At 43.5% G+C, this 17,221-nt stretch overlaps 1 protein-coding gene across 1 annotated transcript; it reads right to left on the bottom strand.

Moving 5' to 3' along the window:
* Positions 1 to 13,025: 13,025 nt before the first annotated feature.
* On the bottom strand, positions 13,026 to 16,602 carry alx1 (ALX homeobox 1; the record flags this gene model as incomplete). Its single annotated transcript, XM_080841965.1, has 4 exons — positions 13,026 to 13,367; positions 14,652 to 14,780; positions 15,307 to 15,611; positions 16,383 to 16,602. 4 exons carry the CDS (start codon positions 16,600 to 16,602, stop codon positions 13,026 to 13,028), a joined length of 996 nt encoding a protein of 331 aa, XP_080698091.1.
* Positions 16,603 to 17,221: the final 619 nt, after the last annotated feature.

Genomic DNA, 17,221 nt, shown 5'->3' with positions numbered 1-17,221 from the left:
GGATGGATGTGACTCAGATGGCTCAGCTCAGTCAAGGAGAACTAATGCTAATGACGATTCACAGTCAGCCGTCTCAACACACGTACAGGTAAATTATAGAGGGGCGCACGAGAGGGGGCCCAAAAGAAGTCACAAGTAAAACAAACACGTCCCTGGAAACGAGTACAAGCCATTTAACATCTTTATTAAAAGCTCCTTCTCACCATTTACCACAGGTGTACCAAAGCATGGCCATGTTGACTTCACCCCTAAGAGAATTCTGAAAGCATTCCACAGAGAAGTTACAACCTGCAGAGAAAATAGCTTTGCCGGGGGGGTTCTCATTTGTTAACTGTTCTTTTAGCAGAAAGTCCTTCAGCGTTATTGTTTTGACATGTCATATGTCATGTACGTAGTAATGTATATGGTAATAAGTCGGCACACAAGCTCTGTGGCTAACATCTCTGAAGGGAAAGTCACCTGAAGGACTCCATCTTAAATGGGACAGGACAGAACGCAGATAGTCAATAAGAGCACTGCTGTGCCATACCTTGAGTGGAGAAGCTGGAGGTTTGTCATCCTCAAGATCCTGACAGGGGACCTTTCCACTGACAAAATGACAATGACGTACTAACACACAACTCACGTCACGTGTGCTCCCATACCACCTTAGCTGCCACCTTAGCTTCAGTTCCCTGGTCTGAATGTGTGCTCTGGTGCCACACGTAATAGACTTCCACTCTCTTGGTCACACTTTAATTGAGTTTCAGATGTGCTATTACGGATGGTGACCATAGTGATCGCTACACTTGTTCCGAGGACATTTGAAAACATCCAATTCACTACCGTGGGATGTGGGACTCAGTCACACTCTCCAAAGGAATTTCAATTTCCCCTGAAAAGACGATGACAATTTCTAAAGAAGGCTCTCACAGACACCCTAGTCAACAGAGACATTTATCCATCATGCACAAGGATGAAGTGGAAAAAAAGTGGAAAACTAAACCAAAAAGGATGAGAGAGAGAGAACATGTTTAGTGAACATACCTTAAACTGTATCGTATTGAAACAGTATGTATAGATTGCTATATTATTCATTTGTATATTTATTGTCCCAGTTCTAAGCTACAACGTACAACCACAACCTTCAACAGTTATATGAGTGGAATTAGCATAACTGAAAAAAATAAATGCTTAACACTCAAGCGAATCATATCGAGATACAAATAGAAAGTTCCAAAATACATTTTTAAGAGTAGCAAACACACACTGGTCAGATGACTGGTCATTTTTTTTAGACAAACTCAACAATGCAAAAGAGGTTGGCACAACAACAGCTTTAGCATGTCTGTCAGTGTTTCTTTTAAAAGTAGGTATCAATGAGCAACGTTGGTATTAAAATAGAGCCAGATATGGCCTTGGCATTTCGTTACAAGAGTAAGTCTACAGACCACTCAGTGAAACTGCGGCATACCACCTAGAACCAACAAGAACAAGGCTGGCTTTCTGTCTCAAGCCTGCACTCCAGTCCAATAAACCACCCATCATCTTTTATTTCCAAAGCTCTGCTGCTCCTCGGTTTGATTAAGGTGAACAATTAGAACTAAGTGAACAATTACAAAGACTGAACTTGGATTTCAACAAACCCTCTGTAAAGGTCTCTATAGGCAGACTATCCAAATAAAGTGCTACCCAAGTAGCACCCAGTAGTAAATTGCCAAGTTGGTCTAGCATGTTTTAAATGTATCCACTCACTTATTATTTGCCCATTAAGCATATGGGGTTGTGTCAGGATACATTAAACTGCCACCAGGGGGCCCCTTCACTACACCAGGGCTCCATGCCCTCAGCTTTGAGGCTGGAATGGCCTGAGACTACAACATCAGCTTAGACGATCAATCAATATGAATAGGTCCACAGTTGTCATCGGAGCAGATGTTGTTTTTCAGCAGTGTTGGCATCCAACTTTGTGGTTCTAGGGGGTGTGTTAATAACATTCATCCTTCTCCCTGGTACTCCCTGTTATTCTTTGTTTGTCCCCCAGTCACAGAACTGATATTGATAACGTATGGATAGGATTTAATTGTAAAAGTAGTGCCGTGTTAAATATGATAACGTATGGATAGTATTGCATTATTAAGTAATGCTGTGTTAAATGTGTGCTCTCGGCTGTGCTTCAAGGAAGTGTTGATGTTAGGTTTGGACAGAAGGTACTGGGCCTAAGATGTAAAGTGCCTCTGCTTTTCTTTCTTGTGGTGCCAACATTTCATTGTTGTCTATTAAAGAGATCGGAGGTGTTTGATGGGTTGACTTCACTCCTTTACTGAAGGTGTTAAATATACATAAACTGCCAGTCTAAGATGGTCACCTTATTTTGTTAATTACATGCAGTAATAGTACTCTAAATGAATGTCTGTAGTTACATTATCAAAATGGTTACCTTCCCTTTATTTATTCTTTTTATGATATACTGTCCCATTCAGCATTGTGTGGAAGTATCTCTGAACAGAGATCCAATGTCAAGCTGCAAGGCTGTACATTCCCAGACGTGGATTGTTCTTTTAACCATACCAGTGAACAAACCTGTTATGCATCACAACACCAATGTCAACTAGATGTTTCAATTAGTGTGCGTGAAAATTCCATAACATCATACATATTACAGTGATACTCATGTAAAATCATGCCTACACACTGCATAGCTAATGTACAGGCAGTAAATGAGCACCAAACCCACGACTGATAAAAGATCCCGCTCGCTCCTCTTTTCCCGCGGCGTGATTTGTTTAAGCCCTTTGAGCTGGGAGCCTACCAGCAGGGGGTCTGCAGCTCAGCTCTGGATTAGAGCTCATATCAGCGGCCATGCCAGTCAGGTTTGCCCCATGTCCAATTCTCAAGGCATGCCTCCCCTGGTCCTGATGCGGTGGGACACCACTGGCTCATAAGTACTTGAGATGGTTGTTTTGTTACTGGGCTGCCAATGACACCAGCTCCATTAGTGGACTCTCCTTATCTCTGGGGTGTCGGAGTTACAGCCACCCTGTGGTGCGACAGCAAGATGGGAGGGGTTAGGTGGTGCGTCACTCAGCACCTGGTCACCGCGAAGGGGGACAAGGACCTGTCCCACCGCTGATCTGTCATCAGCTTTGATGAATAAATAAACATTAAAGGCACGAGCTTTGTGATAGTCAGTATTAAATTGGTGTATCAATTCCAGGCATGAAGCTCGTCACTAAAGCAGGGAGCTCTGGGGCATTTGATCAGAAAGGGCAAAGAGGCCAGGGGATCTGGTAGAGCATCATTACAGTAAGAAGCCTTGCCTGTTCTCTGAAACTGGCTTAACCTTTACTATGGGGCTCTTCATATAGACAGAGTGCCTCCGTGTGGTTTCAGAGTGTACTGCAAGCCAGATTGAATTTAACGGAGTGTATTTGGTGTGTTTGATAAGACATATGAAGTCAGAGAAGATAAGATAAGACATGAAGTCTATATATTTTTTTGTTATAATGTTCTGCAAAAACGGAGCTGTTTGGGTTGATGTGCCTTTTTGTAAAGAGATGTATGTAAAGGAGTATATTTGGGGATGCCTAGGTTTGTCTATCATCAAAACGAGACTGGAGTGAAAAAAACAGCCTGCTGGAACACTATGTGAAATGATTCAGTGTGCAGTCTGCTGAATGAAACCCTGTGAGTCATTCTGTCATGAGTCATTCTGATCTCTCACTTTCAAACTTTGAGATTGAGAGAGTGTGTGTGTGAGAGAGAGAGAGAGAGAGAGAGAGAGAGAGAGAGAGAGAGAGAGTGTGTGTGTGTGAGAGAGCGAGAGAGAGAGAGAGAGAGAGAGAGAGAGTGTGTATGAATGTGTGTTTGTGTGGGGGTGAGAGTGACATCTGATGTCTTGACTTCTCACAAAGCATCCAAGCCTCAGTGAAGCCCGGGTCATCAGATCACGTCCCTATCACCGATAAAGAATAATCATTTCTCCCCAGTGTCTGCGCGTCTCTGGGAGGGGTGATTCGTCACTGTCCACACCGGAGAGATTATTTCGGGGAGAGGAGCCTGATAAGCCTCCTCCACTCGGACCATCAAAGGAAGCGGACTGCTCTAATGAAGGAGGCCGCAGCACCATCCATCATCCCAAAGCCAGGTGGACCACAGAATCAACTCGCAGGACCTTTGAAAAGGTGAGCTACTATTGACTTCAGGAAAATGACTGTTTTAAACCCTTGTGTGGAACCAGATGAAATGAGCGCTAAATGTCAAGGAGGAAGAAATTAACCACAATTAACCGATTGGGGAGAAGGCAAGGATGAAACTGAGCTGTGCTGTCCACCCTATTGGACACCAAAAAGGCAAAAGTTCTGGAATTTCTACTAAAATTACACTTCAGCAAATATCAATATTACTCCCAAAGGCTGCGTGCTAAAAATAGAGCAGACTCCTGAGCTGGCCTGTGTGCAGTTCAGCCATCGTCTGCCAGTGGAGCAGTGGAGTCTCCGACTCAGGCTGCCCCAGCTGACGGGGTTTATGTTCCAGCCTCGAGAGACCGGGCGGTGGAGGGAACTGGGGCTTTCAGAGCTCCGTCCCTTGGAGGGGAGGCAGCTACCCACGGAGCACCCAGCAGGGCCCTGATTAAAGAGGAGGGAGAGCAAATATTTGTGAGGTGAGATGATCCACTGTGATTATGGGCATTGGTGGGTATGGAGGATCCTCTCCCCCAGCTTACAGTAAGCCCCGTCACACAGGCCTAGCAAGGGCCTCGGGTTAGGCCTATCAGGAGTGATCTTTGATCCTAACATGGCAGCCCAAAACAATGAAGGGAACTATATAATGACATCAACTGGGTTAATTTAGCCAGTACTGAGAAACTGACAGAAGACTACAGCCACAGCCAATTGACGTTCATTTTGAAATGATCACGGTGACTTGTAGGCTACATGTCATGGTTAAGTGAAACAGCAGCTGTATCACAGCGCCAACCCAACACATCAGAGAGCCAGAGCCAGACTCGCAAAGTCATCCGAATTCACAACAAAAGACACACAAGTTCCTTCAGGGCCACCAGAGCCTGTTTGTCTCTGTCCACAGCTGTCTGTCTCCTGAGCAAAAGTGAAAGCAGACCGTGGCCTTTAAATGGTAACAGTTGATTTTGAAGAGAGAGAGAGAGAGAGAGAGAGAGAGAGAGACAGAGAGAGAGACAGAGAGCGAGTGAGAGAGAGAGAGAGAGAGTTGTAGTAGTGTTGTAGTGCGGCGGTAGTAATAGACGTGGCTGGGTTAAGAAGAGCAAATAAAGAACATGGAGAAGATGTGCTGAGGGCTGATGAGAGAGAAGTGATGCATAATTGTCCATCCATAAACATCAGCTGGGAGTTTGGCACGTGATTTGTTTTGTTTTGTTGTCTGTGCAAATTAATTGTGTTTGTTGTTGTTTGTGTTTGTTTCAGCATTAGCAAACCTCGCTAGCACAGCGGGGCGCATCTTCATCTCTATATTCATGAGAGTGACGTCCTGTCAGAACCACAGAAACACACCAACTTACATACACACACACACACACACACACACACACACACACACACACACACACACACACACACACACACACACACACACACACACACACACACACACACACACACACACACACACACACACACAGTAAATTATAGTTCATCTTAATCTCACGGAACACTGGAACATTGGCTTTCCATTTCCCAGATGTTTTAGTTTCCTCTGTTCTTAGTTGTGCGTGAATGAGTGTGTGAATGCATCCGTGAGGGTACGTGTGCATTTATGCGTGTGTGTGTTTGTGTGTGGGTTTTGCATGTTCTCGTGTGTGAGGGGGTAGAGTGGTATGTACGTACACATGTTTACATGCACATTTTCCCATAATGGGAATCTTGAGACTCACCTTTAGGTTTGAATTAGTCACGTGTAGTCTGCTGACTTCCAGCACTAAATATTCTGCTTTTCTTTGAGCAACCACGGATTTCAGACTCCACCGTGGCCTCAAATAGCCCAAAGAATGTCTGTTTACCCAGAGGCTTCGCATTGGTTTCCATGTCCCTTTGTTCAAAACTGGTCCACGTTTATGTCTATGGTGGACAAGTAAAAGCTAATTCCAGAATGACTCGACAGCAATGTGGTTCTGCGCTAGGAAACTGTAAGTGATAGGTCCATTTATCCCTTAAAGAGGGCGTGGATGTGGGTACCGAGAGGAGTTTAGGAGCCTGTTGGTTTGTTTGCACCTGTGCCAACATGGTACTGTTGCTGCTTTGGTTTTTATCAATTTAGTTTTCTATTTTTTTAATCTAATATTGACCTTTTGTTTTTCTGAGTCTGTGGAAAATAGTCCTTCCCTTCCATTATGTGGTGGGGGTTGACCTGTCTCCATAATTGGATAGATCCAATATGTGAGTATTGGTGGTAAATTTTCCTTGCAACACCACTCTCTATCTGAATAATTGCCTTTTTCTCTGCCCTCAAACAAAGCATGGCTAATAAAAAAATCACTTCACACACCATAACTCACCGGCCTTCTCTTTCGCAGGAGGGGCAGTTCTGGGAATCCTGCTCTATAAATCACCGGGGTCCGCTGGAGAAACTGGCCGTGCGGCTCCTACCGAACATACATAGCTGTCTGGGCTTAGATGAGGGATCGTCGCCCTCTGACATGGCGAGCGTTTTAAAACATCCAGGCCCCGTGGCATGCTGGGAGTTTGCCTGAAAGATGGGGCCCGGCTGAAATGTCCATCAGTGCAGAAGTGGTGCAGCAGAGACACAAAACACTGAGCTGAGCAGAGTGCAGAGAGGGGGGAGGGGGCAGAGGGGGCAGAGGGTGGAATCCTCAGGTTTGTTACTCCAGTTGATTGCCTGAGGTAAAAGAAGAAAAGATTTAAAGACAGAGAGTCGTGGAAAGAAAGGTAGGAGGCTGTGCAGGAGATGGGTAAAGAGATTTCGATGTACTGTATGTGCAAGAAAATTAGTTGTGTGTGTGTGTGAGAGAGAGAGAGTGTGTGTGAGAGAGAGAGAGAGTGCAAAAGAGAGAGAGAGAGATAGAGAGAGGACAGTAATGCCAAGGAGGCTTTAGATGAGGCAGACTTGAGCCTGAGGAGGATCAGGCTCATCCACAGGGATTCTCTCTGTCTTCTGCAGTGTTTCCGTTGTCCGGTAATTGCCGGTCTTTGTCCGGAAAAAAAAATGGAATGTCCGAAAAATATTAGAGCTAACCGGTCAAATTGTCTGAAAGGAATTTCTTTAAAATCCCGTCTCGAAAACACAATCTGAATTTTACATCAATCCTAATATTTAGGCCTATAAAGCAAACGTGCACTGCCCTTATTATGTTTTAAAGGAACAGGCTAATCTGCCGTTAGAAAGTTATTAAACAATACGTAGGCCTATATGCTGCATTTTAAATAAAGCGCAAACCGTCGGTTTCAAACAAGGAGCGAACTGATGAGTGAGAAGGATCAAACATGGCAAAGCAGACTAGCCTTAAAAGCTTTTTTTCAGAAGCCAAACGCAACTGATGAGGGTGAACAGTCTGACGAGGATGAACCTGTAAAACCTGCAGTGTTCCGTCTGAACGCATTTCATTTCATAATAGGCTACTATCTATGCCCGTGCGTGAGCACGCCTGAAGTTGCGTGTTGGAGCTGTGAACTTAGATTAAAATTTTGAATTATGAACTATGAACTGAACTAGTTCATGTAGAAAGTGAACTTTCCAAACACTGAATACCTGAAGCCCTAGATTTTCGAACAGCTTCACCAGAGAAAAAGCCGAAATGTCGGGCGTTTATGTCTTTATGGAGTGATAAGTTCCGGTGCAAGGTAATTGATAGTCACATTACTGTAAAATGTTCTGTTAGCACTGCGAAAAGGCAGGATGACGCAACGGATTCACAAGAGGGTGGAATAATGTTTAAATCTCTACTCTCATTGAACATAGGCAGAGCAATGACCATGTTGCGGCGCTCAATTTAACACCACAGCAGGTTGCGATAAAAGCCACTTATTGACGCGCATCAGACATTAATGTTTTTTTTCCCATTGTAAACTTTGGCAAATAAACATGTTGCATTCTAAACTACCTGATTATGTTATTATTTAAGCTACGCATGCCGTCAGTTTTCTTCAATAGGCTAATTAAGAAGCAGAAAAAGATATTTGGCCGGCTTATCATTTAAATGTCCGGCAAATGAAAACTCAAAATGACCGGCAACATTTTTCTCTAGCGGAACCTCTGGTCTTCTGTGCACCCGGAGTCTGGGCCTCTTATGGGTTAAATATAGAGAGCCCAAAGATGATTGGAAATGCTCATAAAAATCTATATCTTAATATTATATTGAAAATATTTTACCTTTATTTGAGGTACATTTAGTCTGAGAATGAAGCAACCATTAGTGAAAGTTCAATTTTAAACACAAAATCATGTCACATGCTACCCCAAGAAATATGAATTTAGGAAATGTAATTTAAGTATGATTCCAAGCATATTTAGTTAAGTTGGCCGAAGTGTTAAGGAAATTTGAAGCAGTTATCAATGATTTCCTGTTTTACTGGGGTATTATATAGAGGTGCCTAAATCCCTCAATACTCCATTAACCTGGCGAGAGCACTCTGTAATAACTTTGTAATAAGGCAAAATTTGTATTCGTCAGGGAATGGATTCAAGAAAATAGCTGCTTGACTTAAGATGCCCATAACAACAGTTAAGGCAAATAGAGAGAAGTTTCAGAAATTCGTAACTGTCATGAAACAGCCTGGAAAAGGACACAAGGCTATTTTGTCACCAGCCACAGTGGTGAGGATGGTCAAGGAATAAAAACAAATCTCCAAAGACCACAGTTTTAGAATTATAGAGTTTGGTAGTATTTTGGGGTCACTGTGTCTCCAAACTCACCATAAGACGTCACCTCCATTCCTACAAACTGCAAGCAAAAACACTTGGGGTTAGCCAGATGCTTCTGGAATTGTAACTTGTTCAGGGTGCTGTGGTCGGATAAAATAAAAACTAAGCTCTCCACGCTCAAGGTGGACTTGGCGTAGAAATAAAGATGGCTACAGACAAAAGCACCTAATACCATGCTTTCAATATGGTGGAGGATCTGTGATGTTGTGGAGCTGTTTCTCCTCCAAAGACCCTGGCAGTAATATTCTCACACATGGCATTATGGATGCCAGGAAGTACCAGGTGATTTTAAATCAAAATCTACTCAAAATGGTTAAATGAACATAAAATCAAGCTTTTGCCATGGGCAATTTCAGTCCCTTGTTCTAAACCCAATTGAAAACCTTTGGGTTGAGCTGAAGACGAGAGAAGACCCAGGACTCTACAGGATCTGGAGAGAAAATCCCTTCTTTTGTATTTTCCAGTCTTTACAAGAGAAAACTCAAAAGAGGGTGGCACAAAATGTTAAATGAGAGAGAGCCAACAGTTCCGACACGTTTTCCAATATATTTTGTGATCAGCTGTGACTTTTCTTGTGATTTTGTAAAGGGAACTTTCCTCTGCCTTTTCCACTTATATTAAACAAAGGTTCCAATAACTCTATAGAGCACTGTATAACACATGCATGTGTACTGTCACTTTGAGATGTGTGGACCATCTGTGAATCACAGCATGTAGCTTATGGGCAGTAGTGAAATACATCTACATAAAGTCTCAGTGCAATGAGAGTTAAGGAGGACTAAGACAGGGATGGTCCACTGGAGGAGAAGGAGGAGAGTAATGCTTGCTGAAAAAATAAAACAGGACTGGAAGAGCAGCCTGGAGCATCAGCTGTCAGAGTAATGATAGGCCTACCTCAAGCTTGTGCTATGTCCCAGCTCCTGTCAATTTAATTATCTACAAGTAAAACTTGACCCATCACACACAGCCAGTGCAGAGGGAGAGGAAAAACAATCAAAATGGCAGCACAGAATGTTTTAGTCTCCGAGTTCACTTTCCACGCTCCAGTATTTCCCAACAGGCCTTGCCTCCACTCCCCTCTGCTTCCCCGTAGAGGGCCGTGGTCGTACACTGATGTCAGTCACTCTGTCCGTCCGCAGGGGAGGTGATGTCATGCGCTGGCGACGAGGGTAACATTCCCCATTTGTCACACCGCGATGGCGCAAACGCAGACCCAGGCCCGAAACGTTCCCCCGGATCGCCTCGGCGCTCCAGAGCCGGAGCGGGGTCCTCGCTTGCAGAGTAACCCGACGCCCGTCTGGGGTGCCGGGGTAATCGCTACGCCAAAAAGCCACGGTAACAAAACAAGGCTGTCTGTCTCTTCCTAATTGAATTTGGGAGCCTTCCGGCTGTTGTGCTCTCGTGGCCTGATGTCAGAGTTCTCTGGCACCCGGTCCTGGATGCTCACCCCCCCCCCCCCCCCACACACACCGACGCCCTCCCCACCGCTGGTGCTGCTTGGACCTTGAGATCCAGGGCAGCTCATCCACCAAACCTCTGGTCTTACGATACACTACACAGGAGATTCACAAGCCAACTCTGTTTTAATGTCACTACAACATGTCATCTTTACAAACTTGTTGTTCAAAGATTGCCCTCATGCAGATAAGTTGTCTTGTGTGGTGGTACAAACCCCTGAAGAAGAAACAATCAGCCAGAACAAATGCCAATCAGTGGTAATTTCTACATTGTACAATCCACATGCTTTCTACCCAGTCTCTGTAGAGAATCCTGCTGAATCTGACCAACTCTGGCGAGTGTCATTGTGCAACTGCCATCCTAAAATCTGAAGAGACTATTCATTTTGCACACTGTGTTATAGTAACCATGGCGGTTGCACAACAACATGGGAAACATTAGATGGAAGTCGGCCTTCTTTCTCTAGGTTGTTCCCAGCACCGTCAGGCATTCACTTGATTCATAAGTGCTTCACCTCATGATCCTCGGCAGTTAATTCAGTTATTTCCATGTCCTAACCCATGACCCTCCCCTGTCAGTTGTTATGACCACAGTGGGTCCAGTGACCTGCTGCAGGTCTGCCGGATCTGTGCCACATCAGGGCCGTGTCTGTCCCAGGGTCCGCTGGCCACTAAGTTACGGCACTAAAACTCGACTGGTATGCCATATTCCAACTCTATTAACACAATGTAGTAATACGGTGCACATGAAGAAACAATGACAGCAAATGTAAATTTTGATGGTAAATAAAGCAGATTGTAATTGAAGTGGGGCTTTATTGAGAGTGGTGGTGTAACATGTGAGAGGTGGGGGGTGGGGGGTGGGTGGTCCCTGGAGGCTGTGGTAGGGCCCTCCGAGCTGCTCCATTGCTCATCCTGCCGTGTTTGATGTAGCGGCGCGTCTTCACCCAGACATCTCCACTGAAGAGCCGGGCCCAGCAATCTTTCTCCTCAGCTCTCTCCTCCCCAAAGTGCACTCCCACACACACGTGTGTGACACAGAGAAAGTGCATGTCTGTGTGTGTGTGTGCATATTAATAGCCGTGGTTCACCTCGTCAGGTCAAACCCATTCAGGCTGCTGATGGATCTAGTCTGCAGGAGCCGGCCCTGGATGTATTTTCCTCAGATGTGCTGCAAGCTGCAGAGGCTCATCTGTCTCGAGACGACTGGCCTCCCCATCCACCCCTACACACCCACCCATGGCCGGACTGCGGCCCTCAGCCTGAGGCTTGGGAGAGGGGGCTGTGGGGTCGGGGGTTGTTTTTAGGATGGGGGTTTCTGGGGCGCAGGAGATGGCCATTCAGATACATGGATCCGCCCTATGAAGGCTTCACGTCGTATATATCCATGCATGTGTACACTGTACCACACACACACACACACACACACACAATTTGAATTTGAACCTTATTCTAATGTCTGAACCACAAATGCACTCTTTCCAAATCATAGTTTAGAAAACCTTTATGGTACTTGTCTTGTCGTCTGCATCCTGACATGCCAGTTCTTTACTTATTTTTTTCTTTACTTATTTTAACTCAACTCAACTTATTCTAACTTAATTCACCGATTAAAGTGCAAACACAAAGTAGTAAAAACCACATCCATTTAAAATGATCACAGACAATTTGGAGAGAATAACTGAATTAAACTACAGGAAATTGGTCAATGCGATATTTGCCCCTTCACGTAGGTATAGTCATCAACTATATAGTTTCAACTACTTAACATGCTAATCAAAGCAACATTTGTTAATTGTCTATAAATCTATGGGCAAAATACTAATAACAGGGCAGCCAGGGAACTAAGACCTACAGATTTGTCAATTCAATTCACATTCATTGTAAAAGGAAAATCGGGCACAATATTTTGTGTTACATCATTTAATTTTATAAACCTTTGACAGAAATTATATTATCAAGGAGATCTGGCCATGTCTCAGCTCACACTCTTTCTGCTGGGCCTGCCATCGGGTTAGTATGTCAACTCACGAGTGCAGGTGAAAGTACCACAACCTCTGGCAAGACAGAGCAGAAATAATGGCAAACAGCGAGGGCTTTCACCTGCCAGACGGACGGCAGACTTAATAGGCGTCTCATTCAAACTGCATGTCTTTTAAACAGACAGTGCCCAGGTTCGTTCCAAACAGCTCGTGTATCCTCTTTTTTTCAGACATAAGGCCAGCGTCACTGCATTTACATACACTCTAACAAACTCTCAATGGATCTCCAGAGATAGTTTATACTGGACACTGAACATTTCTTTCTTACGACACAAGTCACTTATTGCACCTTACATTTGTCTACTGGAAACACAACAGCTTCTTCATCAGATGTTTCCACACTGCAGTCACTGACGTGTACTTAAAAAGAGGACTACAGCACTGTGGCATAAAAACATCCAGTTCTCCTGTGACACAATGGAAGCTTCCGGAACACGCTGTCTGTGTGAGGATGTGGCAGTCCGAGCAGCCCAGCGCCTGCTCATGCTCGACCTCCAACATTCACAAAGTTATAATAATAATTATTAATATTACTGTTATTGCCATCATCATTATTATCATTAATCGTTGTTACTGAGTTCACATTACCCTGGCTGTGTTTAAAGTCTGTACTAGGGTGGGGTGGTCGGCCTCACATGGCCCAGGAGATGTTGGCCGTGTGCTCTTTGGCCTTCATGCGCAGTACCGCTATGCTGGAGGACCGCCGCTCAAACTCGGGCTTGGTCTCGAAGGCGGCGGCATGGCTGTTGGGCGGGGGGGCCAGGAGAGAGTCGGCGAAGAAGTTGTTGATGGAGACGTGGTTGACACCAAACTGGTTCTGTTGGTGGTTGGGGAAGCCCACGTAGCCATGGTCACCGCCGCGGGGCGAGTGGGGGTACGGAGATGGGACGCAGGGCGGGGACCCCCGTGGGAGCATACAGGAGGACACCACAGAGCCTCCAGGTGAAGGGGCGGTCCACAGGTTGTTGGGGATCTGAATAAGACAGAGCGGTGCAAGGTCATTAGTCAGTCTGGCGGGATAAGGGTCTGGATTTGCTACATAAAGGGGCGTTTCTAAATTGTATTCTTTTGTGTGTCTTTTTAGTGCTTTGGTCATGTTGTACAATGTGTGCTAAATGAATGTCGAAATACAACTAAAAGCAAATGTAATGATATGCGTAGCATAGCAAAGAGGCAGCGAAAAATAGTTGTTTGTAAAGGGGTTATACATCCAGAATGAAACCAAATTGTGGATTCATAAAAAGTTTACAGCTAAATATCACATCAGCTGGATGGCTTGATCTACCTCTTGGAAAATGTAAATTCCGCAAGTCAAATCGGGCTGTATCTAATTCTGGACATATCTGAAATATGTCAAGGTAATGGTGTAAGAAAAAGCACAATACAAAAATAACCACACAAAAAAAACACATTACTATCAACAAAAAAGGCTCTCAACAATAAAGAGGCAAGTTTTGAAATGATTTTCAAATCAGGATAAGGACAGAGGAACAGAGGATTTTTTCCGTTAGCGGCATCCCACAATAATACCAAATCCCATTAAACTATATGAAAAGAGATGGGTTTGTTCTAATGTTTATATGGGAAACATATGAGAAGACACAAACAATGCTCAATGGTAGTTTAAAACTGGATGTTGGCCAGGGCACTGAGGTCTCCTAGCTGTTGTGTTTAAATCTTCAAAGCAAATCCCACGCAATCATATTTGTCAGTTATCGTGAGAGTGCGTTCCATCCCAAAATTTCCAAAATGGACCACACCCAACATATGCAACATATGCAGCTGTGTTATGTGTCGATTTTTTTTTTATAAAGACTGCATAAGAAAGTCTTACATTCTAATGAGTTTACACGTTTTAGGGATTTAAATTAAAGTGCTAGAGCAGTAGTTTGTCTGCGCTCGGAGAGGATATCACTCATTGGTTTAGGTGAGATGTTGGCCTCTGTGCCGGGAATCCCACAGGCGTGTCACTGCATTACGATTCAAGGTCTTATCTAGAATAATGTTCAAAATAATGAATTTCAAACCACTCTGGACGTGAAATAATTCAGCATGAACTTCACGCGGCCTTCTCGGGCGCGAGTGATGGGTCTGTCCCAGGTGGAGGGGTCAGTAGATTCGCAGTTAAAATAATTGAGCTATCAACAGCGTAGTCCAAAGCGGTCGATTAATCAACTCCACATTCATACTATTTTTGCACTTGTACGGAACGTCTCATTGAGGTAGACAAACAATGAACAACTCCAAAAAAACTTGCCTGGGAATAACTGTCTGTCCTCGGTAGAACCGATAAGTCGTATGTTGCGGCAAAGTGGCTTTTTGCTTGCTGAATCTGCCCATAACGTTCTCTTTTACGCCATTTTGCTCTTCTGTTCTGAAACCATACCTGAAGAGAAAACGTTTTCATATATTGGTATGCATAGGACTATGTAAAAAAAATCAAAAAAACATCTGCATTTCACAGCACTGCATGCACATAATAATGTTATATCAGAAATGATTAGCCTAAGTAAAACAAACAAACTAAAAAGCTATTTAGTTTATTTTAAAACCCTGCCAACTATTTATTTACAATTAAAATTGTTAAACTTAATTCACCACCTTACTGTTTACGTTTTTCAACTTCAGTGAAGCATTCCTTAAATATATTAAATCCTTGTTTATCATCTTCGATTTCAACAGTAAGTTAATAATATATAAGTTAGAAATCATATGGCCTACATTAAACCCAAGCACATACTGTGACCAGCAATTTCATAAAACTGGTAAGTCTGCTTTTAGACTATTGCCCGTGAACTAGGCTATCATAACTTCAATGAAACTGCCGTAAGGAGCCAAAGTTCCCGACTCGTTAGTATCAGTATTATGCAAGCTGGGGCAAACACAATTAGGCCTAGTTGTTGGTTACCCACCTGGACTCTGGCCTCCGTGAGCTCTGTCCGCATGGCCAGCTGTTCTCTCACGTACACGTCCGGGTAGTGTGTCTTCTGGAACACCTTCTCCAGCTCCTCCAGCTGAGCGCTGGTAAAGGTGGTCCGGTGCCTACGCTTTTTGCTGCTTGACACATTGCTGTCACACTTCTCACCGATCTCCTCCAGGTCCGTTTTTTCCGTGCCCGGCGCAACGGGCGACGCTCTCAGATTGCAGCAGTTTTCCATAGGCCTGGTCAACTCCGAGTGCAAGCTGTTCTCCTCGCTTTTAGGGTTACAATAATTTGCTACAGGAGAATAGAAATATACTTTTCAGCAGCAGGAACATTAAAAGTTACTTCTATACAAAGTGTCATGGACGACCTATAAACCATACTAATGACACCAAGTTAAATCATAAGCACCGAGGAGCTAGTAGTATAGGCTACATAATAAAGAGTAATTATTTCTATTTTTTACAAAGCCGTGTGTTAAAGCGGTTCTAATACAAAAAGCTTCACTTAGGCCATTTTGATTTCAGCAGAAATTGAACAGCCTTCGCCAATGGAAATAAAAAAGAACGGGCTTAACTGTAACGCATAAATTATAGTAAACTATATGGAAATCTAAATTTGCACACATATGTCCCAGTACTGGAAAAAGCTATGTCCCCCTGCTTCCTAAAAAAACAGACAGGTCACACACTTACTTAAATCTCAGGCGGTGTGCACGCTCAAAAAAAGAAACACAACCACCAGAGAATTTGTAGCTATTTCCTCGAATAAAATGCAGGGCAGTGTAGACAAAGGTGTGAAAGCACAGCAACATTAACTGCTATTTTGACTTGACTGAAGAAAAATACGCAATGTTTTCCACTTGAACTGCATATTCACCTATCAACAGCCAAAATGTGTTTAGTCACTATAATTGTTGAGCAGTTTTGATTAAAGCTTTTCCATAAAGTTTGCACAAACTGTAATGGCTGTCATAAAGTTATGGCCGATTTTGATAAAGAATATGAAGCCTATCCGATGCTATTAACATGTACAGAGATGTTTTTAAGTGTGAGGAGAACTTACTGTTTTGGTTGTCACAAGGCGATGAGCGGTCAATCCGCGTGTGGTGCTCCGAACTCTGTAAGGAGAAGGCCTGCACACATTTGGGCGAGCTCTTGTTGTAGTACTGCACCGCGTCCAGACCGTCCATGACTTGGTCCAGCGTTCCTTCGGATCCCATATAGTAATCACCCTTAAGTGCTTGACTCTTCATGGCAAACTTGTCGCTCATGTATTCCATCATCGTCTGAAGGGTCTGTTGCGCATGTAAGTCAACCCAAAATTGTGCCGATACTATACATTCAAGAGAGTGGCAACACTCCTTAAGCCAATTATTTGTGAAAGCCGTTAATTTGTCTTGTCTTAAGGAGACCAAGGGTCTCTCTTTATAACGGGCTGCCTGTAAAAAGCCTCCCAGCTTTTGAATATGAAGATGGAGAGGCTCCACCTCCTAGAGAATCGAAGGAGCGCTCATTGCCCTCTGCTAACAATTTAGACGTAGCAAAAAAGCAACATGATTGTAGGTTATATCCATGTTTTTATCAACATATATTCCAGCTTAACTGTCAGAGATTACTTAAACGGACACAGCAAATTGTTAAATGAAGTAGCCTAACATTAGAATAATTGCTTGTGTGGTATAAACTATGATGACTTACATAGTATACAGTGACATGGATTTAAAAATCTTAAATTGTCCAGGAATCTATTGTGTAGACTACTTATTTTATCATTACTGAAAAGTAATTTTGATGTTTTAGCTTATTATATATATATTATTATATATTTTATTCTGCTATTAAACAGCAACAATAACAATATGAACAGTATTATTATTGCTATTGTTTTTAATAATAATACCT

The sequence above is a fragment of the Sprattus sprattus genome (genome assembly GCF_963457725.1).
Source record: "Sprattus sprattus genome assembly, chromosome: 7".
NCBI lineage: Eukaryota > Metazoa > Chordata > Actinopteri > Clupeiformes > Clupeidae > Sprattus > Sprattus sprattus.
This window is presented reverse-complemented; position numbering and strand designations above follow the sequence as displayed.